The following is a 23,910-nucleotide window of genomic DNA, read 5'->3' as shown; positions in this document are numbered from 1 at the left end:
TTGGTTATTGAAGAGGTTTCTAAGGCTCTTGAATTTTAACATCAAATCGAACGCCTTTGTTTTTACAAGATTCAATAAACTTTCTGGGATCTGCCCAAATTCCTGCATAATAGACACCACCATCTCGTTCTTCGTGACGGACGTTACTCTCCGCACTTTCCACTGTCGAGGCATCTATCTCTTTCTTCAATCTTTTTTCAATTAATTGTTCGATCACTGCCACCATCGAGAGAGCTGTCAAGTCGTACACATGATCATGAAAGAGTGACAGGGAAACTTTCTTTTGTGTTTTTTCATCCATGGCATCGACTTGAATAGCAGCTCCATAAGGGGCCTTAATCTTTTTTGTTGCTCTTGCCAACCACTTGGTAAATGGATGCGAAAGGAATGACGCATGTTTCACACTAATTTGAAGTCCCAACATGATCAAGTCTGGATACAATCCCAACTCTCCCACATAGACTCCTCCATTCTTGAGTGTAGGAATGACTCGAGGCAATTCTTTCATTTCATCCAACTCGAGAGGATAGGCTCTCAACTCGGTATCGACAGAGATGAAATTAAACTTTTTTGAAAAACTGGAATTTTCTCGCCATTCAGAATCTTGTAACACTTTCGTACCAGAAACTTTCATAAATTCAGCAACATCAGATTCACCACTTGTGGAGGCGAGCCCTCCCTTTTCTCGAGTGAGAATTAAGGCATCGGCATGGGTGAGTTGAGGTAAATACTCTTCTAAGGCTGCAGCACGAACCATCAGAGATTCCATTCCTGGATACATTCCACTTTGGCAGACAAATGTCACGTGATGTTGTTGAGCAAGAGAGTGGAAATTCGTTTTGAGCATATTCATGGTTCCTGGACTCATTTGAGGATCAATATAGTCGAGACGATTGGAGAGGATGAGATGTCCCAAATGGAGAGTTTTATGTTCATCGAGAGGAGGCATGGCATTGATGATGAGATGATGTGATTTTAAGGTTTTCACGAATTGAGCATATGAATCGTTGAACTCCTCAGTGTTGCTCTTATTTTCATCCTTTGGCTGGATGGATGATGGTTCCGATCCAACGACCATATGTGAATAATCTCTTGAGAGAACGGAATCAATATCTACTTGGAAGAGGTGAATTCTTTGTTCAAGGCTCAAGGTTGGTTGAGAGGTTGATGATGAAGAGTCCTGATGTTGTTCAAGTTGTTCCTTCAGTAATGTTTCTAGGAGAGTCTCCAATCGTGCCATATTCCTTCCCATCAAGGTTAATTCATAATTCGAATGATATTGGAGGAGATATTTGGCTAAAAGTCTTCCTGTGAGACCAGTGGCTCCCATGATGCACACTTTAGCAGTTCGGGTAGATGATGATGAGGACATGATAATTCTGTATTCCAATTCCTATTCAAAAGTAATGAGAGTAATGCTACAAAACGCAACTGTTGTAGTAGTAGTAGTAGGCGAACGAACGCTTAGAGATATTTGTTTTTGTGTGGTTTCAGTTCATTTCCTCGGGCTTGCTTTATCGAGTTGATGAACACCAGGAAATCCGAGGATAAGGCGATGCAAGTGGTATTGTTGCGCGTGCGCATGCGTTTCAACTCGAGTACTCATTTTGTCTTTTTTGAAATAGTGAGCAAGTAAGCGGCGAAATTCAAAACACTAGTATTGACTTTTATAACCTTTCACTGCATGGATGCATTTCTTGCCAATTCACCCAAAAGAAAGAGAGTTGGTTATTGTTTCATTCCACCATGAATGGTCAAAAAATAATTTATTAATGTTTTGGTTTCAATAAACCAATATCTTCTAAAAAGGCATCTTGTGAAGGTTCTCGTCCCAAAAATTCTCTCAACATGTCACCTCCATCCTTAGATCCTCCTCTCTCCAAAACTACACGTCTCAATTTCTTTCCATTTTCAGGATTAAAGATTCCAGTCTTTTTGAAAACACTAAACATGTCTGTAGAGAAAACTTCAGAATACAAGTATCCATAATAACCACTGTCGTATCCTCCCATCAAGTGTCCAAAGCTTCCAGCGCCATTGGTACCTTCAGGAGATTCCAACAAGGTCACCTCACGTCTTAATCTTCTCCAGAGTTCTCCACTGTTCAACTTTTCAGCTTCCTCTGCAGTTTTCAAGGTGTGACAAGTCATGTCAAAGATGCCAAAGAATAATTGACGAAGATTGAACAAGGCAACGCCAACATTCTTGGCAGCAATCATCTTTTCAATTAAATCATCTGGTAATGGTTCCTTGGTCTTGTAGTGTGAACTGAGTTTCTTTAAACCTTCTCTTTCCCAACCAAAGTTTTCCCAGAATTGAGAAGGCATTTCTACAAAGTCTCTCTCAACACGGGTACCACTGAATCGAGCGTATTTGGTTCTTGATAAGAATCCGTGACACAAGTGGCCAAATTCATGGAGCAAGGTAATCACTTCATCGTGTTTTAACAAGGAAACGCCAGTCTCAACAGAGGGCTTGGTGAAGTTGCACACCATTGCAGAAACAGGAAAATGTTCCTTGGAATGCTCATCATAAAAGTGAGGACTCAATGGGAAGGCAGCAAAGTGTGAATACTTTCCTTCACGTGGGAAACTGTCAATATACCATTGACCCAAGAAGGCATCGGTTTCCTTATCAAAAACAGCATACAATTTCACATCTTCATACCAAACAGGAGTGTCCTTGACTTCTTCAAAACGAAGAGAGAAGGTTTCTTGAGCAATGGACAATAATCCATTCAAAGTGACATCGAGTGGGAAATATTCCTTGATCAGGTTGTCATCCACGCTGTATTGTTCTTCCTTCAATTTGGTCAACAAGTAGAGATAATCCCATGAGTATACATCAGACCCTTTGAGTTCCTTCAAGGTTTGTAATTCTTGTTTTCCTCCAGGAATGAGTTTTTCTTTAAGATTCTCAAGGAAGGTGAGAACTTCATCGGGAGTGGCCATGTTCACTTCCAAAACATATTCCGAGTGAGTCTTGTATCCCATGAGTTCTGCAATTTGTTGTCTAATCTTGACAGCTTGTTCGAAAAGAGGTACGTTGATTTCTTGACATTGAGAAGCTCTTGCAATTTCGAGCTTACGTCTTGTTTCCTCAAGTTTGCAGTATTTCATAATTGGCATTACGTCAGGATATTTGAGTGTGACAACTCTCTTATTTGGATCCTCCTCGGAGGTCTTGTAATTATTGATCACATCTTCTGGAACTCCACTCAATTCCTCCTTTGTAAATGTGAGAACTGTCTTATCTTCAGCAATATTCTTTGTGAATTGAATACATAATTTAGAGAGAGTGTTCTTGAGTTCCTTCACTTTGGATCTCTTTTCTTCAGGAAGACCCAAACCATTACGTTCATAATCTCTGAGAATTCTCTTCACCAATCTCTTATCCTCGTCATCATACTTGTCTGCTTCTTGTTGCATCTTTTCATGAACATATTTCACAGCTTTATATACATCTTCACGCATTAAAACTTCAATGGTGAATTCAGAGAGTCTTTCTTCTGCTTTGGATCCAGCATCTCTCACGTCCTTGTTTGGACTAACATAACTTGGGAAGGTGAGATTGTTCTCTTGAATGGAGCAGTAAGCTTCATCATAGGCAATTGGTAAAATGACAGTTTCAAATGTTCTCTCGGATTCTGGAAGGTTGGCCACAGCATCATGGACTGCCTTTGATTTCTCGATCAAGGCTGTAGTTTCCTTCTCAATTTGCTCGGCAGTTAAATTAAATACCAAATCATTTCTCTTGTAAAGTTCTGACATTTCTTCGTCGTCTTCGTCTTCTTTAAATACAAAGGTTGAAATAGATCGATGTTGTTGTGGATGGTTTCTTACCAAAAAATTGTAATAGGAGTTGCAGCAGTGTTGTAGGCTTGATCGTTCAATGAGCAATGGACGATTGGAATGGGAAATGGAGTAGTCTTGATGTTGTTGTTGATCGCTTCTTTTTTGAAATGCCGAAGAGGGTGAGGAGCGTGCAAAGATGGTCGAAAGCAAGCTCTTTTGATTTTTTTTTAAGATTTGACTTCCGCTGCTGCAATCAATGGATTTTTAAAGGATTGTCATCCGTTTGGGTGATGAAAGTGACCATCATGATGTTATCCAGCAGTCAATGGTAATGCAACCAAGTGATTGAATTGAAACACGTACGTTCTAGTTGCCCGAAACATTTTTTTTAATTCGTCTTGAAGATGACTCTCACAGCAACATTGATTGAATAGATTGAACATTGTGTGTCGAATTGGTTGATGTGAAACACAATTCGGATCCATACCATTAGAGATTGTAAGGCTTACTACAAACCCTTGCCTGTGTATTATTATTTATTAGTTTGGAGAATACCGAAAATTGGAACTCTGGAGAAAGTCATAAACAACGAGACTGACCTTGGCCACCTCATTGAATTTGTGGAAATAATGATGATATAATATTAAAGATGTTGTTGTTGATGAAATAGAATTTACATTTGAATTTATCTGTTCTCTGCCATAATCTTCAAAACACGAGTCTTGATGTAATTCTTTTGATAATCAGTCATGTTATTAATTTCGTCTCCGAATCTAGCGTTGATGAGAGCTTCACTTGTTCTGGTACCAGAAGTATAGGCTCTATAGATACCAGGCCAGCCGAGGAAAGCAACTACGAGTAAAGGAAAACGCCATCTTGTTGGTTTGTAGAACATTGGAGGAATGTGTCTACTGATGAAAGCATTAATTCTGAAGACTCCGTTCCAATTGGCGTGTTGAATGAGGAATTTTGGTAATTCCTTCAACTTGATTTGATGAAGAAACTTGTTATCAAAGTCGGTAGGGCGAATCTCTCTGGACATTTTTTGTGCTGATGCGAAAAACAAATATTTTTTAAGAGACTTTACAATGGCGCAAAAAACACTAGTGAACGAAGCATTAATTATTCATTTTCCAAGAATTGAAGCGTTCGAAAATGTCATGCAATTCTTCATCACTATAGTCCAGAGTAACAGTTCTGGCCGGCGTGTGTCCTGTTCTGTCATAAATTTCAGTCACCTTGATTTGTTTCCATGATTGAACCACAAAAATAAATTCCTCCTTAGATTTAATTCTTAAAAAATCATAGAGAGAGGTTGTGTTAAGGGATGGAGAATTTTCGTAGAGTATTTTGATGTGTTTTTGATGTTCTTGGTTTGGTTCAAATTGTTCATCTTTGTAGAAGAGTAAAAAGGTCTCCAAAAGAGAAGGATGGTCATATTTACATGCAAGGAATATAGGTGAATGTTTCATGGTTCCGCCTTGCATATTCATTGGATTGTTATTCGAGAGAAGAAGCTCCTGATTGGTTGGTTTCTGGAAAGTGACGGTACTCACAGCACTATTTGGATTACTTCTGTGTATGCTCAAAAGATAATAATGATAGACGAGAAGGGCACATTTCAATGAGTTACCTCCCATCGCATAGTGAAGAACCGTATTTCCAGCAACATCAGGGCTCACAAGACTTCTCACAATTCCTGCATTCTCCATATACTCGTGTAAAATGGTGAGTGCTCTCAATAGTGCTTCATACATTTGGTCAGATGGTCTCACAGAGGCATAGTGCAAGCTGTTGGTTTTGAAACTGTCCTTGGAGCATATCAGTTCTACAATGCTCACAATTGTCTTTCTACTGAGTTGATGCGACGTACTGGTTGGAATAAATTTTGACAGAAAATCTGCTACAAAGGCAGACATCTTTTCCTCAATGGCAACATGAAGAAAGTTCTGATTTCGAGAAACATTGACTCTATCATAGGGAATAAATTGACTTGTTAGGTATTGAGCTGTTTCAGTGTGGCCATATTTGCAACATAGATGGAGAGGAGTGCTGCCGAATTTTGTTGTTTTGGAGCACATTGCTCGTAAAATTTCCTCACATCTTGGGTTGGTAAAAAGATATGCAAGCACACCAGTGCGTCCAAATCTTGCACATTCATGCAAAATGGTCCATTTTGCTGTTGTTTCACCTGAATAAGGTGAATTTTCATAGATTATTATTGTTCAGTGTGAAATATTCGAATAACATGTTTTCATGTGTAGGTTTGTTTCAGAATGTGTTGAATAATTTAAAATGAAATGTTCCAAATTTGATTATTTTCGAAAATGAAATATCAAACGTGCATTCAACCAAGAAGGATTGAATTCCCACAACGAAAAATTTCTCTCGTGGTCATCCATAAATGAAACAACCTACCTGATAATTGTAAATGTGGTATTTCATCTAGGAGAAGCTTTACACAAGATAGGTGACCAAATCTGCAAGCATAATGAAGGGGAGATCGCTGAAAGCATCTATTCTTTCCGTGAGGTGTTAGAAATATAGATGCACTGCTTGATCCAGAAGCATCACTTGCTTTTCCACCATAAAAGAATGATGCAATTTTTGAAAGAAACGATGAGGTATTCGTTGTTGATGAGCCGTCCTCCTGATGAACCAAGAGATTTTCCAATGAAAGAGTGCCTGCTTTGAATCCCGAAATAAGAATTTTCAATGTTACGACATCTCCTTTTCGGCAACATGTAAAGAAATTGGGAACAGGGATTATGTTTCCTTCATCGTCCTTGGTAATCGTAATTTCAATTGTTTTTGTAATGAAATCATGGCCTTCCACCAAATTTACGCTTATTTTCGTTTTGTATTCATCATTGTTGCTCTTTCCGATCATTATAATAATTGTTCAACAAGTTCTTTCCATGCACAAGAGTTGATATAGTATAATATTGTAATTTCCAAGTAAATGTATATAAAATCAAATCCGATTCGGTGTATGGTCCAGAGGCTAGTGTTCAATGTGCTTGACTCAAAATCTTGATGTGTGCTTGCAATGAACGTAAGCTTAAAATTTTTCGTTTGTTGTTGTATTGTGAAATGCGAAACGAAGTAAAACAACAACAATTCAAAATATTTTTTTTTGATGAATTTCCTCTTTGGTTGAACTCATTCTTGTCCCTAACCACCACTTGACAACATGCGTCCTTAATTTCCATGAATTGTTCCCTGAATGATTCTAGTTCTAATTCATCACTGATTGATTTCATATCTAAAACATTAAAAAGAACTCAAATAGAAGCAAAAACAACAACTCATCTCGAAAAAATTTACAGCATCACACAAACTGTTTTCCTCATCAATTCCAATAATAATCCAACGAACACCTTTCATTAGCTAGAATGGCTCTGACCACTGATCCCAATAACACGACTCAACAACCACAACTTCCACCACATCCCTATGCAAACCGATTAAATAATACCCAAAACCCCGTGATGATGAATCCTAACGTTGTCATGACTGGATATCCCTCTCTCCAAGCTGCATCATCCAATAATAATAACAACAATATGGTTCAATTACCAGTCCTTCCACATCAACAACAAGTGTATCCATCATTGCAAGGAGGATCTACCATGTACACTGGTGCAGGAGTGGTCAACAACAACAACATGCCCAATCAACCTCTTCCTCCTGTACAATTTGTTGGAAACAACCATCCTCAACAACCACAGTTCATACAACCACAAATGGTTACCATCACTACAACTACCACTGAGAATGGAGGCGCTGCTCAGGTCAGTACCGAGGAGGACGCTACATTGAGACTTGCTGGACGATCCATTGCCAGACAAATGTGGGAAAAGTTGAAGCAACGTGTTCGTTCACCAACTGCTCTCATCGGCTCGTTGTGCAATTTATTGAGTTTGACCCTGGTCTTTGAGGTCATTACTATGCTTGCATTGAGTTTTTCAGGTGGTAACGTCCCAGCATATCTCCATGCTGTGTTTTGGATCATGCTTGCAATTGAGATTGTTTCAATGATTTTGAAATCACCAGTTCTCATGTTGTTGAACTTGATTCTTAACTTTACATGTTTTGTGATGGCCATTGTTGCCTCAAAGACTTCTTACGTTCTTCTTCAAGGTTTTGGTATTATCATTGCCTTGTTCTTCTTCTCTGGCATTTTCACCATTCGATTGGGAGTGAGATATCTTCAAAAGGTTAATGCTCAAAAGACTGCTGCTGTTGAAGCTGCTGAGAATGGTGGTCAAATTTCACAAAACACAGCTGAGACTCTCCAATCTCACAATCCATTCCTTGCTTTGGTTGAATCCTTAAGAAAGAATCAAAAGATTGCCATGGAATACAAGATTTCTGATCTTCTCATTGGTGCCGAGTAAAGTGTTGACTGCTTTCATAAATCAACTTGGTTGTACATGAATCACCATGACAACAACAATAAAACCAAAATTTCTATCCTTTGACCTTGTCGCCCAATGATGATGATCGCCCCCAACACACATTGAAAAAATGTTCAAATCATCATCAACAAAATCTTCCACTCTTATTACCAGTTTAAATTCGCTCATCATCAAGAAGAATGGTTTGAATCATCACAAGAGCAATCAAAATATTAGTATTTTAACCACTATGAAAACAACTCCATCCGTTATGGATCATGGTCTATTCAAGTCATCCTCTTCTTTCCAACAACAATACCGATTTTACAAATATTCCTATAGTGAAACATCACCAGAGGAAATTCGTAGACTCTCAGGAAACTCTACAAACAAGGGACTTCCATGGATGACTGGCTTGTTTGGACTCGTGATCGGCCTCGGATTGGGATACTACTTTTCTGATTCGTTAGCTGGAGAAAAGAAAGTCCTAGAATCTGGTCTTGAAAAGGTTGCTAAAAAGTCAAAGAGTCTTGCTGACTTGTTTGATGAATTTGCAGATACCACAGTAACCAATCCAACCACTGGAAAGACTGAAAAGATGATGTCAATTGAAGCATTTATTAATTCATTGCTCACCTCACGACCAAACGTTCCAAATTGGGTAGCATTGCCTAGAAGAGATGGTAAATTATTGGTAGACAAGAAGAGAGCTCAAGATCCACAATTAAAGATGATGTTCGAGTATGCAGATGCTGACAAGAATGGATTAATTAATTTTGATGAATATGTTCTATTCATGACTTTCATGACAAGTTCTGAACGCCAACTAAAGATTGCTTTCCAATGCTTTGATTTGGATGGATCTGGAAAGATTGAGGCTGAAGAGTTCAAGGAAATTGTACGAGCTAACCGATTGAGAGCTGATTCAAAGAAAGGAAAGGATGACGTCGACGACATTGATTGGAGGAATAATGGCTTGATGACTCGTTTGTTTGGACCTGAGCTAGATCAGAAATTATCATTCGAAGATTTCAACAAATTTATTCGTCAATGCAAGAATGCTCTTCTTAGACAAGAATTCTTACAATATGATGTGGAAGGAAATGGTTTAATATCAGTTGAAGCATTTTCTGAGCTCATGACTAAGAGTGTTCATTATAACTCACTACAAATCAATGATTTCAAGAGACAATTGAATTTACTTAAAACGAGAGGATTTTTCGCACCAAATGGAAGAATTAACTATGAAACATTTAAGGCATTCAACGATATGGCGAGAAACATGGATGACATTGCTCTTATGATTCAATTGTATACAGCAAGTCGAAAAGGCATGAAGAAGGAAGATTTTAAGAGCGCTTTGGAACGTGTCGCAAAAATTAAGGTCTCTGATAAGGTGGTGGATTTGGTTTATGCCATCTATGACAAGAATGGTGATGGAGAGTTGGACTACAAGGAATTTGTTAGCACTATGAAAGCAAGACAAAATGTTTCTTTGTAAAGTATTTAAATTGTAGATGAAATAGCATTAAATTGAACTTGAATGATGTTTGGAATGAATGATTCGAAGACGCTTTTATTGAACGGAATTCCCTGTCTCTTCCTCTTCAAGTAAAAGCGCCCACATTTCTTTTTCATTTTGAACAACGTTCTCTGGAGAGTTGGGATTGATGGTTTTTCTTTTCTCAGCCGAGTTCTGTGCTTGTTTCTTTGGTTGTATGGGCTTGCTGTTGCTTGGCATGAAAAACAAGTTTTCAAAAGTTTGTGATGACGAGCCAAATAATAATTCCTCAATACTCTTCTGACTAGACACAGGTTGTTGAGATTGTGATGGGTGAGAGGTTGCACTTTCCAATACCTCTTGGTCTTGTTGTATATCTGAAGCAATGGTACTTTCAGATTTGTCGCTGAATGTCGACAAGAATTGTTTCTTCTTTGACCATATAAAATGGTCCCATTCTTCCCATGAGAGTTCTGTATTTTCAATGACATGCTTAAACTCTTCAATCGCTTCAGGTATGATCATTTTCACTGGTTTGAACATGAAAAAGTGTTGAATGTACAATTTGATAAAGAATGAGAAATAAGGATGATGCGAATGATAATAATAATGTGAACGATCATGCAAACTATCGTCGCTCTCCGCATTCGATATCATGGATGAATTTTGCCTCGAGTGTTCCCCATTCAGATATTGTTCATTCGATTGTTGTTCAGTGAGTTCTTCTTCGCTAGAGCTTTCTTCGTAGTCGTCTTCCTCTTCTGAATTGGAGTAATAGGGTATTAAGGACTCACAATCAAAAGGTTCGTCTAAGAAGAGGTTTTCAGGATCAAAATTTCCAAATTTTGCCAAATGACTTAAAATTTCAGAACCTAAATGCACCAAATCTGACAGAATTTCTCCAAAACATTCATTTGTTTGATTCTCAAAAAAAGTTCCATAAACTCTCCAAATATTATATGAAACACTCAGAGCCATTTGTCTCATACTGTTGAAAAATCGTTTCACACATTTTACACAGTCTTGTGAATTAATTTCTCGATCGATCGAAAGAGCTGCAACAAAATCTTTTCTATACACAAAATTTGCAATGTAATCGATGAATATGCGATCCAGTACATGGTCTTCATCTTCATGAATATGTATCACTCGTTTTCTTTTCATATTTTTGTGAAAGTTTCGTGCAAATTCAAATACTTTGTGAAAATTCATCAAACAATAGGCATTCGCAAAATGATGAAATCTTGTTTTACATGTACCACTTTCAAAGCACAACACATTAAATCGTTTCAATACTTCTTTCATGTCATGATGACTGTCACTTTCTAAGTGTTCATTCCATTCTATATGAGTACCGTGGAAAACTTTTACCTTCTTGGAAGGTTTTTTTAAAGTAGAGGAAATGGGTATGTATTGATTGCAACACATACAGAAAAGGGAAGTGTTTGTATTTTCATCTTCTCTTGTTGATGATTTTTCAAACATGGACTTATCCAGAAGAGTTTGTACAAATTTTCTCTTTAACAATACTGTAGGCTCACCTTTCTCTTTGGACGGTGATGATTTTCGAACATTTGTAGATGATTTTGGGGCAGAGGTTGATTTTAGATGAGTAGAGCTCGATTTTAGGTTGGATTCAAGTATTTTGGAGTTTTGAGTACCGTTATTTGTCTTTTTCTTTTCGCTGTTTTTAACGTTTTGAGTTTCATTGTCACTATCCTCAGAAGATGTTTCAAGTTGAATGGAGTGTGATTTGGAGTGTCTTGATGCCTCAAGTGTTTGTTGCATCTTTCTTGGATTGGACTTTGATTTCTGAGAAGTCATATCATTTTTAGGTGCAGTAGAGTGAGTTTGTGAAATAGTGGCTGTATTGGATCCCACATTTCCAAATAATAAATCAGCAATACTTGGCGTAGAATTCTTGTTGCCGCTGTTATTACTTTTTTCTAAATTTGCTTGTTCAATATTTTGTTGCAACCTCGGAGTCTTCTTTTCAGACTTTTGTGCTGTTTGAGAATTTGAAATAATCTTCTTGTTGCTTTCATTTCCAACTCCACCACTATTGTTCATGCCATTATTTTTCTGTACATTCGGAATTCCAGGATGATTTTGAATATTATTTTGTTTCTCCTTTGTTGCCATGACTTGTTCCGATGATGATGATTTTACTTCTTGCATTGGTACATTCAATTCTTCACCTCCAAATAAATCCATAAATGAAATTCCACCATCTCCTCCATCATGATTGGATTGATTTCCAAAGGACGTTGAAAATATATTCCCAAACACTTGTTGCATTTTTTTCTGGTTTATTAATATTAAAAAAAATAACAAGATATTTCATCCTTCTTCCATGGATGGTGCGTCTAGGATCACCTTTAAACAATAGGGAATTGTTGAATGCTCTCAATATTGAGTTCATGATCTTTTCCCTTTGTTTTTAAATTTAAAAAAAAATATTATGTCTTTCTCATCATCATCATTTCTAAAACGAAAGCGAGAATTATTGGATTTTGAAAAAAATAAAATGTCTTGGAATGACAATGACAAAGATCCAAGTGTTGAACATGTCGAAATGTATTCACTTCCGGATGAATTGATTGAAACAATTTTATTTTTTGTAAATCCCGAGGAAATGGTTGTACTCAAACCAGTATTAATTTCAAAACAATGGAAATCTATTTTTGAGAGTGAGCATTTTGAAAAGATGTATATTTACAATGTTTTTGAAATGAATGATGAAAAGAAGGAAGATTTGGATAGAATTTTAGAAAATGTACAAGCATGTCCCAGGTTGTTAGACATGAATTTTCCTTCAACTTTTAAGGAAATTTTCAGAAAATTATTGAAGTGTGTTGCTAAATATCCTCTAGACTATCACACCACAATGTTGAAATTGTTAAACAAATACAAGGAAAAGAACGACTATAAATTGCTCTCCAAAATTATACAATGCACACGTGCAGAACAAGACCTCAAGACCAAGAAACTTGCTCCATTTACTATCAAACTAAATAGTGAGACTCATCCAAGAGTGAAATGTCTAAATTATCATTCTAAACGACTCTTTGTAACTCGTTCTGAAACAAATGAGGTACAGGTTCAAGCATATTTTCACGCTACCACTAATTTTGAGTGTACAGCATTTCTTGATAATGGATATCCATTAGATTTAGAGATTTTCTACGAAGATTGTAGACGCGAGGGTGCTTTTAAATTAGCCATTAACAGTGTACCATTATTTAATTTTATATGGACTGAAGATTCAGATGATTTCAACATTCGACAAGACAAGGTGACATTATTGAAAGACAACATTCTTGACTTTAAGTTAGAGGAGCCCATTGATTTTGAAGAAGACCTAGATGAGATTGTGTTATTCAACACTCTCTTGTTTGTATGGATTAAGAACGGGCTAGTAGATCCAAGCCTTATAATTCCAGATAGCATATTCGACCTTCCTACACTATATGCTGTTACAGCAGCACGTAATTTTCGACAAGCTCTCAAATGATGATGAAAATGATCGTTACAACGAATTGAAGTAAGAATCATTTCTCAAATGTAAAACTAATCACATGCATTATAAAATCATTCAACAATTACTTTATTCACAAAATGATTCATTGATTCAATTAAAACATGGAATAAGTACTAGGTCCTCTTGCTGAAATAATTTTATATTGTCATACATTAGTAGATCACATTTAACATCAAACAATTTACAACAATTCAACAACAACAGCAACAAACCTACCTTGAGCCTCTCTCAATAATTGACCTGTTGAACAACAAGAGCAAAAAGCTCCAGATACACAATCCTCAGTTACTGAACCCTATGTGGTGTGAAATATCAAATTTCATGATCCAAGAAATTCAATCATGATGATCGGAAATCATGAACAAGTGTTGATTCCATTGAAATGAACAATAACATGGAAAATGCATGGAATACACCATTCCAATCCGATTGGTCCAACACAATTTTTCATATTATTTTCAAATTATTTTCGTATCATCAATTTCGAAATGTTCATCATTGAATTTGAAAATTAATTTTCATTCGCATCGATCATCATCATCACACAAATTCATACCTTGATTCCGTAACTCGTTCTAATACTATGTCTATACGCGGGTGATGCAATACATGGAATTAAACTTGAAATTAAACAATTGAAAAACCAATAAGAACCATCGACGTGTGATTTAGCAGAGGCCAAAGCACATGGAGTACACACGAATGAGTACATGCACGAATTGGTGTCGTCAATGCAATCAAATAAACCGGAAGACCAAGTTGCCATTGAGTTTTAACGGAGAGATGTTTTTTTTAATTTGAAGTGACATTTGACACCCCTTAGGTCTTTCACTGAACCATTTTACGGTGACTTGCCACAAAACAACCTCAATGAATTCATTTGAATTAATAACTTTCAACAACCCTTTTGAAAAGTTACAACTTCACACTGTAATTCCACCTCTCCAAAGTATGTAACCTTTCAAATGACTAATTTGTTCACATCACCAAAACCAACAACAACGATCTTTAACAAACCATCCATTTGGTGAGAGTAAGGTTACATGTTCAACTTGGAAATCTCAAGTCACCACTTTTCTCCGCTGATTCTCAGAAATATTTTATTTCTCTAAAAAAACGAAAAACTTTTCAGATTTTTTCTTGGATTCGCTCGTAACAATCATCATATGACAAGTGTGAAAAGAAAGATGAAAATAGCTAGTCAATGTAGTATTTTGTCGTTTATGAAGAGTGTGTTGTATTTGTGGCTGGCGATGGCGATCATGATGATGACGATCCAGAAGATGCCAAATGTCAAATCGGAAATGAGAGAAATTTCAAATATTGTGGAATCATCATCTACATATTGGAATGAAGAACAGATGGGTGTTGGAGAGGATGATGATTTTATTTCGTGTCCAGTTCTTTCATTTGAACAATTTACAAATTCGAGTCGTGATTTCACAGCCGAGTGCGCAACTGTCAGTGTTCCATTTATGGAAAATTCAACAGCAAGTTCCATAACATTGTTTGTAAAGAGATTTCGAAAAATTCAAAGCAATCCATCCAAACAGAAGGCAACTCTGTGGTGGTTACCCTCTTTATTTGGATTTTCATCTCAAGCTCTTACTCATTGGGAATTTCAAATTTTGACATTTTTGAAAAATCAACCTGACACTTTAGATTTCACAATTTATGCTCTCGATCATCGAGGAATGGGTCGATCGAGCAGGTTCACCTGTTTACAAACACAATCTGAAGCTCCATCCTCTGATCATGGATATTTAATTTCAGATAAGGAATGGCCTTATTGTTTCAAAGAGTTAAAAAAGAAAAATTTAACAGAATATTCAAGTGACGCAGCTGCAAGAGATGTCATTCGAGTCATTGCAAGATTTCTCTCGAAAGGATATTTTGACAAGTTTTTCCTCTATGGAAATGGATATGGAACGAATTGGATGTTAAAAATGTTGTACGCTTTGGAAAATCATCAATGGACATCAGACGCTTCTAATCTTCTCAATTCCATAAGTGGTATTGTTTTGGATCAAGTCATGCCACTCGATTACCATTTTCATTCGATTGATCATTACATTCAAGATTACATGAAAACATTTTTGAAAAGTTGCAATCAAGCTTCAATAACTTCTCAATACGATCCTACCTGTTCTCTCAAATTTAAAGGACAAGATGTGTATGAATGGATGAAAAATATTTTCAAAAAAGTGTATCATGTGGAATTTGTAGATTCGACTCATGAGAATTCTCCAAATGGTCATGAAAATTTCAATTCTGAAAATAGAATGGTCTTGAATTCTGGAGGCGATGATGACCATGGAGATCATGATGGAAATGTTTCTCATGATGGTCCATGTGGATTAATTGCTGCCAAAGTTCCGTTTTCACTCATGAATGAAATGTTAGGAAGTTTTTTATTGGATCCTTTGAGAAGAAATGTTGTGTTTGGAATGTTGTATCGATTGGAACGATGTAATACTGAGAAGGATGTTCATATCTTGTATAGAATGGCACAGTTTTATAAGAAATTTAAAAATGAAAAGATTTCGAAAATGGAAAAGGAACCATCCATGACAAGTGACGCCTTAATGTATAATTTAATGTTTAGAGAGTTTTGGAAGAGTGATGAGGTGAAGAATGGAGAGGAGTTGGTGAATTTTGCAGAACATTCTTACTTGTTGAATAGTTTAGCTTTGAAATATTTTAATGTCTTTAACTTGACAAGTCGGTGGGGTTCGTTGACAAGTGACACTACTCCCCTTTTTACCAATAAGAAGGACATCCCCATCTTGATCTTACATGGAGAAATGGATCCTTTCATTCCATCCACTCTAGCTCAAAAGTTCAACGCCCAACTGTCAGGTGTCAACCACAAGCTCGTACTCATTCCATTCAGTGCTTCTTCTACGATGATCAACTCTCCTGTGAAAAATTCCAATATTCACTGTTCCTTACAAATCATGAATAGTTTTCTCTCTGCCAATGGAAATCTCAATCAACTCAATACCGATTGCTTAAATCATTTACAATTTAATTTCACTGGAATTCCATATATTAATAAGGAAATGATTGGAACTACAGATTTGTATGAGGGAGTTTACACATTTCATGCAGTTCCAACGAGTAATGTATCAAGCACAACATTTATTGCTGTGGTGTCTGGATTATCAGTGGGATATTTTGTTGGACTTGTCATTGTAGTATTCGTTGTGGTGACAATGAGAATGACATGTCTCAATACGGAAAGTTATCGAAGATTGACACATTAAATGTGCTAGAAATAATGTACCACAACTGGAACTGATTCAGAATCTAGAGTTTAAAATTCTAATGTATGGTTTTTTGATACACATTTGCAAACGCATATTTACAAAATCGAGCAATCGAGGCACGTCCCACAGATACTGTAAATCTACCATTTCCAATTCGATAAATATCCTTCAATTTTTCATAATCGATACCGGACGATCGTCTGACATCCAAATTGACGTTCAAAACGAGTTGTTTCAAGTGAGGCATTCGGCTGGTGACCTTTCTTAATGTTTCGACACATTGTGAACTTCCATAAAACCCATTATGATCGTCATTGATTAACAACTCCAAGAACCATAATTGAGAAAGGACACCACTCTCTGATTCTTCTTCGAGAAAGGATAAACTTTGAGCTCCACGCAAAACCAAATGAATTAAATTGGGAAATCTTTTGGTTGAAAGCATTTCTGTTAAAAACATACTTGTCGTGTCTTCGATAAATACAGGTTCATGTCCATAGTCAGCAACAAGGTTTTCTTCTCCAACGTCGCATTCATGATGACTTCCCTCAATGTTAATTCTGAGATATTTCACATTTGAGAATTTGACATTTCCTAAATCGTAATTATATGGAATGGAGCTGCAAAAGTTGAGAAATTGAATTTCTGAAGGAAGCGTGAAATCTAAATATTTTGAAAAGTTGGTCACATCTCGAAGATCAAGAATGACAAATTTCGAAAGATTTTTGATCAATTCATCTTGTTCATCTTCAGATTCGACTTCAAATTGATAAGAAGAGTTGTAATCCATACAGAAACCGAGTTTTCTTGTTCTCTCATTGAAAATATCCATTTCAAATCTCACATGGGAATTTCTGAAATTATTTGGTAATGCCAAATCTTTAAAATCCAAATCAAAATCTCGAAACATTTTCAAGCTTAATTGTAACATTTTGAAAATGGCCAAGTTAAACATTCCATCCTCATGGTGTTGAAGGATGAATTGTTCATTGAGTGGAGTCAATTCCAATCTCTTAAATTTTTGTAAAAATTCATTTTGTAAATGTTCTGACGAGAAGAATTCATCATCTGGAGGATCAATCAATTCTACTTGATCATCGAATTGTTCCAATGTTTCTCCTACCTTCAAAGGTTGAGCCGTTCCCATTTCATGAGCTACGATCAATCGTTGCATATTCGCTAATTGTTCTCTTTCATACCAAGAAATTCTTCCCATTGCCAAAGTCATGTTTGTGAAAATTAAACTTCGAAACACACATAAAATCTTTTCGAAATGAACATAGACAAGTTTCCAAAATTCGAAAAAAGCACCATCTTGACGAGTGACATTTACCGAAAATATTTTTCCAGTTCTCTTATTCATTTCACATAAATATCGCAATGAAAGAACACTTTCTTTTGGAGGAACTACGTTAAATAATGCCAACAATGCATCATGTTCTGACTCGTGTCCATGTAAATGCTGATGAATGATATTCCAATAAAATTGTGAATTCATTTCTGATTTTGCTCTTTGCACGTCCCCAATGAGAAATTCAAAAATTTTCCAAATTTCACTGTTTCCCAATTTTAGTAAATCTAATGGCTCCAATAACACACTATTTTTTGAATAATGATCAACCAATGAATCATTTGGAATACTTGAGTTTGACACCATGACATGAATTGAAGAATTTGCATCCGTTTGACTCGTTGTTGTGGTCATCACACTTGAATTTTCCCATAATGTTGGATCAGATCCATCATTTATGAGATGATGACTTGCAATCAACTCGTTCTTCTTCCGATTTGGTATGGAATTTGGTGTCGATATTTGTGTCATGCAAAACGAATCGGCATTGGTCATGGCAGCCTCACTCCATATATCGTCACCATGATGAAGAAGATGATTGAATTTTTCGAGAAAACCGATGACGGAGGAGTTTTGAGAGGGAGAACCAATCCAGCTGTGAGGTGTCGAGGTGCTTGTGAGGAAGGGTGGGTTGTTGTTGACATCCATGGATTCAGATATCAATAATGGTGGCTCATGATGAGGAAGTGATTGGGAATGAATGGATAATGGTGACAAGGGAGTGCCTATCATGAGTGAATTTGTCTCAATCATTTCCGAAGGGGAGTGAACAACATGGTGTTGATCGGAGTGGTGTGGAGGAGGTTGTTGAGGTTCGTATGATGAATTCATTCTTGTTGTTGTGAATCATGTGTGCCACACACCAGAGACTATGTTCTCGGTCTTTTTAATACAAGCGAATGTGTGGACCAGAGTTGTGGAATTTCTCAGCACAAATGTTCCGAGAGTGGCAATCTTTAATTTTTTGTGTGACTATCACATGCGAGAATGGAAATTTGCCAACATCTATCACACCCATACGTTCATGGTTCCTCCTTATGATCATTGATAACTATACCTCTACGACTTGTGTTTAACACAGGTCGTCTCCTCTCCAAGTAAATGCTTTTTGAACGGGTGGGAATAAAGCAGATAATAAGGCCATGACCAAATACACAACGTACAAGCAATACATATAGACACCGAAAGCTTTTGGAGCTCTAAACTTGAGAATTGGAATGACAATGATGGAGGAAAGCAATGACACAATAAGGAAAATGAAACTCAAGTTCACCGTAGGATCTGAATCCAAACTAAAACATAGTTTGGTAAGTTGAGCAGGGGCAAATGTTAATGCCACAAATAATCCAATTAAGAGATTCAACATTGGTCCACCGAATACTGCACCAAGAGCCATGGATGGATAACCTTGTCTCGAAACTACAACATCTGCAATCATGTCAGACAAACTATTTCCCCAACTTAGGACAGTAATTGCTAGAACAGAGGTTGGAATTCCAATTACCGTTCCAAGGGCCTCCAGCACTAACAAAAGTTCGTTGGCAACCAGGTAAATCCAAGCTGTGCACAACACAAATGCATACACCACAAACAGTGGCATGTACTTGGGAGGCTTTTTCCTTCGTGAAGTGAAGAAAATTACAATGGACAAAATAGAGCCTATCATGACGAGTAAAACAGCCACAGGAAATGCGTCATTGATTAAATAAATGAATTTGTCATAGCCTGCACAAACCAATAGTACAAGGGGTGAGAAAATAGGAATACACATTGCAAACCACTTATTCCAATCTGTCTCTTCGCTCTTTGGAATTGTGATATTTCTCAACAAAATCCAGTACCACTCAACGAATATGAACCATATTTTGTGATACCATTTCTTATCATTCCATTCAATGCTTTCTACAAACTTATTGACATATCGTTTGAATTTTGTTTCTTCTGGCTCCTGGTCTTGATCTTCCTGAGCAATTTCTTCGGTAGGAACGGCCTCAGTCTGATCTTGCACCTTGTAGTACTGTGATGACGTGTGTTCTTCATTGTCTTTGTGGAAGTAATCGGTAATGACATAATTGTTTTGCGATTGTTTTTCAGCGTCTTTCTTCTTGAAATCAACAATACCAATTTTGGGAACAAAGAAACGACTTTGAATTTTGTTGCCTTCTGCTCTTGTAATTTCTTTGAACTGCGCATCTCTTGCAATCGTTTTTGTCCATCCAACATATTCCTCTTCATCAGACTCGCCCTCTTCTTCTACAACTGGACCAAAGGTTGAATCGGGTGTGGTGATTGCTTCTGAAGGTGTTGAAGGCGTTGCTCCTGCGTTCTCGCTACCATTATTTTCTTGAGGAGACGTCATTGAAGCGTCTTGATATTCTTCAGGATCCCTCCTATTGGGTATGAGAGAATCCTTGAGTTCTAACTTGACACCTTTGGTCCTTGTGAGCTCTTTTTGTTGTTTTGCTTCTTTTCGTTTTTTCAGTCTCTTGTAAATGATACGTCCAACTATCACCGTGGTCACATAGGCAACATAAATGATTAAACATAAAATTGCCTCCCATATATATACTCGACCGTCAATATACAGATAGAATGTATACGACACGCTCACAAGATAAAAAATAGCGTCTCTAAGGAAGGGCCGTCTGGCAATTCCTCTCACATTAGAAAATAAGGCAACAGATCCCATCACCACACTTGTGACAAACATGCCAGCACCAATAGGTTCACCAACACCAAAATCCACATTTCCATTAAACATGCCCACAATCTGTTAAGGGACACATTTGTAACCATGCCTAATAATTGAAATACTTACAATGCTACTCAAATCAGGAGCTCCATTTCCCAATGCAAGTAAGGTAATTCCGGCAAGATTGGGTGACATTCGCAAGTACTGAGATATCTTGATAAGTGCCGGAGAAAAATAAGTCTCTGCTGTGTCTCCCAACAAATAAAAGCATACGAGAATCAACACCACGGCAAAAATATAAAACACTGGTTGCGCATCATGGAGAGCCGTACATTCAACCATTTGCAAATATCTATTGTCGGCATCACATCCCGAGCCATTCCAATTAAGGTAGAAACAACTAAGATTAGAGGGAACAGAGGAAAATTCACAACTCTAATGATTTTTTTGGTTGTGGTATTATGGTTGTGGCATCATGTGAATAACATACCTTTGAGGCGTTGATGGCAAGAAAATAAGATGCATAAGGATTATTGTCAGTGCTGTTGTTGATATCGGTGCTGTTATCTACAACCACGTCCAATGGTCCATGCAAAGAAGGAATTGGATGTAATTGAGGAATTAATTCTCGGTCGTGAAGTGGACGAATCATTGTTAAGGGTGGTTGATCTCGCGAGTCCGACGTGATAAAACTCATCATTCCATTCCATAGACCGTACTTCTTAATAGATGGAATGACCACACTTCCCATCAAAATCATGGTGGTCGTGATGATTATCAAAGATATCAATTTGAGGGACCACCATTGGAACTTGTGCTTTCTCCGAGCTTGTGTGCCTACCAAAATGCTCACCATTTTGATGTTGTTTCTATTTGTCCTTAATGAATATATTGATCAATGTTGAATGAGCCTTCTCCTCTTCTCAAGGCTATCGTTTTCAGTTGTAGTTGTGGTTATGTTGGTGTTGCGCCAAAGAGAGGGAACAGCTGTTAGAGCTTGAATATTTTTCTTTTCAATATGTGTACAATTAGAAAGGAAATACTTTGGATTCGAATCTGGTATTCCCATATGAAACACAGATTCGCCATTGAGATTGAAATTGTACAATATATATATAAACACCTTCTCATTGACTCGATCATCATCCACTCGACACCTTATTACTATGGTTTCCCAAATAAATTCCATCATAATAATGATCCATTCGAGCCTTGTATAAGGTATCACTGTACTTGTGGGCATAACCTGTATACTTGGCACATTCCAGCATCATGTCTGGATCAGAAAATAGAATTTCATTCGAGAAATAAAGAAAGAGTGGATGGTCTGGATCATGACTAATGATGCAATCCCATGCAAAGCACACGTGTCTGGCTGCTTCGAGAGCAATTTCTTTGCATTGTCTCAACTCGGGAGAAGCAAACGCCAATACTGTCGTCAAGTTTTGTCTGATTAATTGCAACACAAATTCCTTGTCATTCAAAATCCTTGTGGATGCATATTGAAATGCTGCTCTTTGATTTGTTACAGCTGCTAACACAATCTCTTGATCATCTTTCAATTCATCTGAAGCAAACACTAAAGAATGTCCATTTTGTTGAACTGCTTCTAATACTATTTCCTTATCGTTTTGCATTTCGTACGATGCATATTGAAGAGCAGAGCCAAATAATTTAACTGTTTGTAATAATATACTCCTGTCATGTTGCAAAAGGTTCATAAAACTTTGTGGTGCAAACACTAATGCAAACCCGTTTTCTTGAACTGCTCGCATGATAAATTCATTGTCACTCTTGATCTCGTCTGAAACATTTTCAAGTAAATACACGTCTTGTTTCAATGCCTTTAAAACCAATTCCTTGTCATTTATCAAATCATCGGAAGCATATCGTAGTGAGTCTCCATTTTGTTTAACGCACGAAAGTATGAACTGTTTATCATTCCTAAGCTCGTCTGATATGAATTGTAAAGCGGTTGGATATCTTTCGACAGCATCCAGCAAGAATTCCTTGTCATCTTTCAATGTTGAGAAAAGTGAGATCATGTCATTATTCCAATGTGTATGTGAATATTTGTGAGCAACATTGGGACATATCGAACACAAAAAAATGTCATTGTCGTTCTTCCATTCGTTGGCCAAAGTGAAACGAATCTGGTTCCATTGTTTGACAGCTGCCAAAATAATATCCTTATCGTTTTTCAATGTTTCAGAAGCATAGGAATACGCGTTACCATGTTGTTTGACAGCTTCCATCACAAGATCCTTATCATTTCGCAAATCTGCACAAGCATATTCTAGCATATAACCTGCATGTTTGACAATTTCAATCATAACTTGTGGATCATGTCTGAACTCAATAGCTGCACTTTTTAAAAATTCGTAACTCTTATCATGATTGCAATGTTGAATATAATTTAAAACAAATGATTTATCCTTCATAAATTCAATAGGTAAAAAATCAAGAGATCTTGAATGGTTTCTATTTTCCAAAAACTTTTTCTTTCCGGCTTGCTGTCTTGTAAATTTATTTCTCATCATTTCGGATAGAGAATTTCTAGTCGTATTATCATGATCCGATGATGATGGTAACGTAAAATCTACCAACAACACACAAAGTTCAACATCATTCTCCATCTCTTATTTGACTTTTAATATTTTTTTAGTTGTCATTCAAATTCGATAGAAAGTGGTCTCGTCAGCTTAAAAATATACTTGAAGTTATATTTTGATTGTTTAATTCCATTCTGTGTACTTAGGATGAATGTTTAAGGTGTGTGACTCAACTAAGATGACAAGCGAGTGGTGGTAGAATCAACAGATGTTGCTACTGGTGCATATATTGAATCGTTGAACTTTATTGTCATTTCCGATGAACCCTAAATAGATTTAAATGTTTGAGGTACGTTCAATGGGTTGGTCACGAGGTCCTACTCTGAGTTGATCTTTATTTTGAGAAATGTTTGATTTTTCACTTTCTTTTCTTCCTCCAACATCGACGTATTGACCACCAGAGGCTGACAAGTTACTTGCGAGATTTCCAGCAATGTTTTGATCCTCACCTCCTCCCATCATTTGCTTGGGAGCATTGAAATCGTCCGTCTTTTTGATTCCTTCCATTCTTGAATAATGATATGTTTCCTTGCAATGTTTGGTGTGTTCACGAGAGAGAGTTATTCAAGTGTTGATTTTTGTTGAGAAGGAAAGTGAAAAGATTCAACCTGGTAACAATTGCGAGCTTGACAATGATGACATTACCTTGTATGGGAAAAAGTAAAACTTGGTGAAAATCCTTATTCATGTGAAATTGTTGTACAATCTCAATTATACGTCTTTACATCATGAAAGAGAATCCACGAGTGG

General features: G+C 36.9%; 14 protein-coding genes across 14 annotated transcripts; 4 read left to right on the top strand and 10 right to left on the bottom strand.

Moving 5' to 3' along the window:
- Window positions 1-19: 19 nt before the first annotated feature.
- On the bottom strand, window positions 20-1,372 carry C9374_009497 (uncharacterized protein; the record flags this gene model as incomplete). The annotated part of the gene is made up of 1 exon (XM_044699690.1): window positions 20-1,372. One exon carries the CDS (start codon window positions 1,370-1,372, stop codon window positions 20-22), a length of 1,353 nt encoding a protein of 450 aa, XP_044554814.1.
- Window positions 1,373-1,769: 397 nt separating this feature from the next.
- On the bottom strand, window positions 1,770-4,177 carry C9374_009496 (uncharacterized protein; the record flags this gene model as incomplete). The annotated part of the gene is made up of 2 exons (XM_044699689.1): window positions 1,770-4,038; window positions 4,158-4,177. 2 exons carry the CDS (start codon window positions 4,175-4,177, stop codon window positions 1,770-1,772), a joined length of 2,289 nt encoding a protein of 762 aa, XP_044554813.1.
- Window positions 4,178-4,479: 302 nt separating this feature from the next.
- Window positions 4,480-4,836, bottom strand: C9374_009495 (uncharacterized protein; the record flags this gene model as incomplete). Its single annotated transcript, XM_044699688.1, has 1 exon — window positions 4,480-4,836. One exon carries the CDS (start codon window positions 4,834-4,836, stop codon window positions 4,480-4,482), a length of 357 nt encoding a protein of 118 aa, XP_044554812.1.
- Window positions 4,837-4,912: 76 nt separating this feature from the next.
- Window positions 4,913-6,684, bottom strand: C9374_009494 (uncharacterized protein; the record flags this gene model as incomplete). The annotated part of the gene is made up of 2 exons (XM_044699687.1): window positions 4,913-5,985; window positions 6,213-6,684. 2 exons carry the CDS (start codon window positions 6,682-6,684, stop codon window positions 4,913-4,915), a joined length of 1,545 nt encoding a protein of 514 aa, XP_044554811.1.
- A 505-nt stretch (window positions 6,685-7,189) lies between these two features.
- On the top strand, window positions 7,190-8,194 carry C9374_009493 (uncharacterized protein; the record flags this gene model as incomplete). The annotated part of the gene is made up of 1 exon (XM_044699686.1): window positions 7,190-8,194. The coding sequence occupies one exon, from the start codon at window positions 7,190-7,192 to the stop codon at window positions 8,192-8,194; it is 1,005 nt and encodes a 334-aa protein (XP_044554810.1).
- Window positions 8,195-8,324: 130 nt separating this feature from the next.
- C9374_009492 (uncharacterized protein) lies at window positions 8,325-9,695 on the top strand (the record flags this gene model as incomplete). The annotated part of the gene is made up of 1 exon (XM_044699685.1): window positions 8,325-9,695. One exon carries the CDS (start codon window positions 8,325-8,327, stop codon window positions 9,693-9,695), a length of 1,371 nt encoding a protein of 456 aa, XP_044554809.1.
- A 75-nt stretch (window positions 9,696-9,770) lies between these two features.
- On the bottom strand, window positions 9,771-11,993 carry C9374_009491 (uncharacterized protein; the record flags this gene model as incomplete). Its single annotated transcript, XM_044699684.1, has 1 exon — window positions 9,771-11,993. The coding sequence occupies one exon, from the start codon at window positions 11,991-11,993 to the stop codon at window positions 9,771-9,773; it is 2,223 nt and encodes a 740-aa protein (XP_044554808.1).
- A 163-nt stretch (window positions 11,994-12,156) lies between these two features.
- C9374_009490 (uncharacterized protein) lies at window positions 12,157-13,209 on the top strand (the record flags this gene model as incomplete). The annotated part of the gene is made up of 1 exon (XM_044699683.1): window positions 12,157-13,209. One exon carries the CDS (start codon window positions 12,157-12,159, stop codon window positions 13,207-13,209), a length of 1,053 nt encoding a protein of 350 aa, XP_044554807.1.
- Window positions 13,210-13,330: 121 nt separating this feature from the next.
- C9374_009489 (uncharacterized protein) lies at window positions 13,331-14,002 on the bottom strand (the record flags this gene model as incomplete). The annotated part of the gene is made up of 3 exons (XM_044699681.1): window positions 13,331-13,362; window positions 13,453-13,531; window positions 13,793-14,002. 3 exons carry the CDS (start codon window positions 14,000-14,002, stop codon window positions 13,331-13,333), a joined length of 321 nt encoding a protein of 106 aa, XP_044554806.1.
- Window positions 14,003-14,402: 400 nt separating this feature from the next.
- On the top strand, window positions 14,403-16,502 carry C9374_009488 (uncharacterized protein; the record flags this gene model as incomplete). Its single annotated transcript, XM_044699680.1, has 1 exon — window positions 14,403-16,502. The coding sequence occupies one exon, from the start codon at window positions 14,403-14,405 to the stop codon at window positions 16,500-16,502; it is 2,100 nt and encodes a 699-aa protein (XP_044554805.1).
- A 58-nt stretch (window positions 16,503-16,560) lies between these two features.
- C9374_009487 (uncharacterized protein) lies at window positions 16,561-18,687 on the bottom strand (the record flags this gene model as incomplete). The annotated part of the gene is made up of 1 exon (XM_044699679.1): window positions 16,561-18,687. The coding sequence occupies one exon, from the start codon at window positions 18,685-18,687 to the stop codon at window positions 16,561-16,563; it is 2,127 nt and encodes a 708-aa protein (XP_044554804.1).
- Window positions 18,688-18,928: 241 nt separating this feature from the next.
- On the bottom strand, window positions 18,929-21,308 carry C9374_009486 (uncharacterized protein; the record flags this gene model as incomplete). Its single annotated transcript, XM_044699678.1, has 3 exons — window positions 18,929-20,626; window positions 20,675-20,983; window positions 21,039-21,308. The coding sequence occupies 3 exons, from the start codon at window positions 21,306-21,308 to the stop codon at window positions 18,929-18,931; spliced, it is 2,277 nt and encodes a 758-aa protein (XP_044554803.1).
- A 382-nt stretch (window positions 21,309-21,690) lies between these two features.
- C9374_009485 (uncharacterized protein) lies at window positions 21,691-23,184 on the bottom strand (the record flags this gene model as incomplete). The annotated part of the gene is made up of 1 exon (XM_044699677.1): window positions 21,691-23,184. One exon carries the CDS (start codon window positions 23,182-23,184, stop codon window positions 21,691-21,693), a length of 1,494 nt encoding a protein of 497 aa, XP_044554802.1.
- Window positions 23,185-23,436: 252 nt separating this feature from the next.
- On the bottom strand, window positions 23,437-23,667 carry C9374_009484 (uncharacterized protein; the record flags this gene model as incomplete). The annotated part of the gene is made up of 1 exon (XM_044699676.1): window positions 23,437-23,667. One exon carries the CDS (start codon window positions 23,665-23,667, stop codon window positions 23,437-23,439), a length of 231 nt encoding a protein of 76 aa, XP_044554801.1.
- Window positions 23,668-23,910: the final 243 nt, after the last annotated feature.

Source organism: Naegleria lovaniensis (genome assembly GCF_003324165.1).
Source record: "Naegleria lovaniensis strain ATCC 30569 chromosome Unknown tig003, whole genome shotgun sequence".
NCBI lineage: Eukaryota > Heterolobosea > Eutetramitea > Acrasida > Naegleriidae > Naegleria > Naegleria lovaniensis.
The sequence above is the reverse complement of the archived record's forward strand: the minus strand, read 5'-3'. Positions and strand labels throughout refer to the sequence as shown.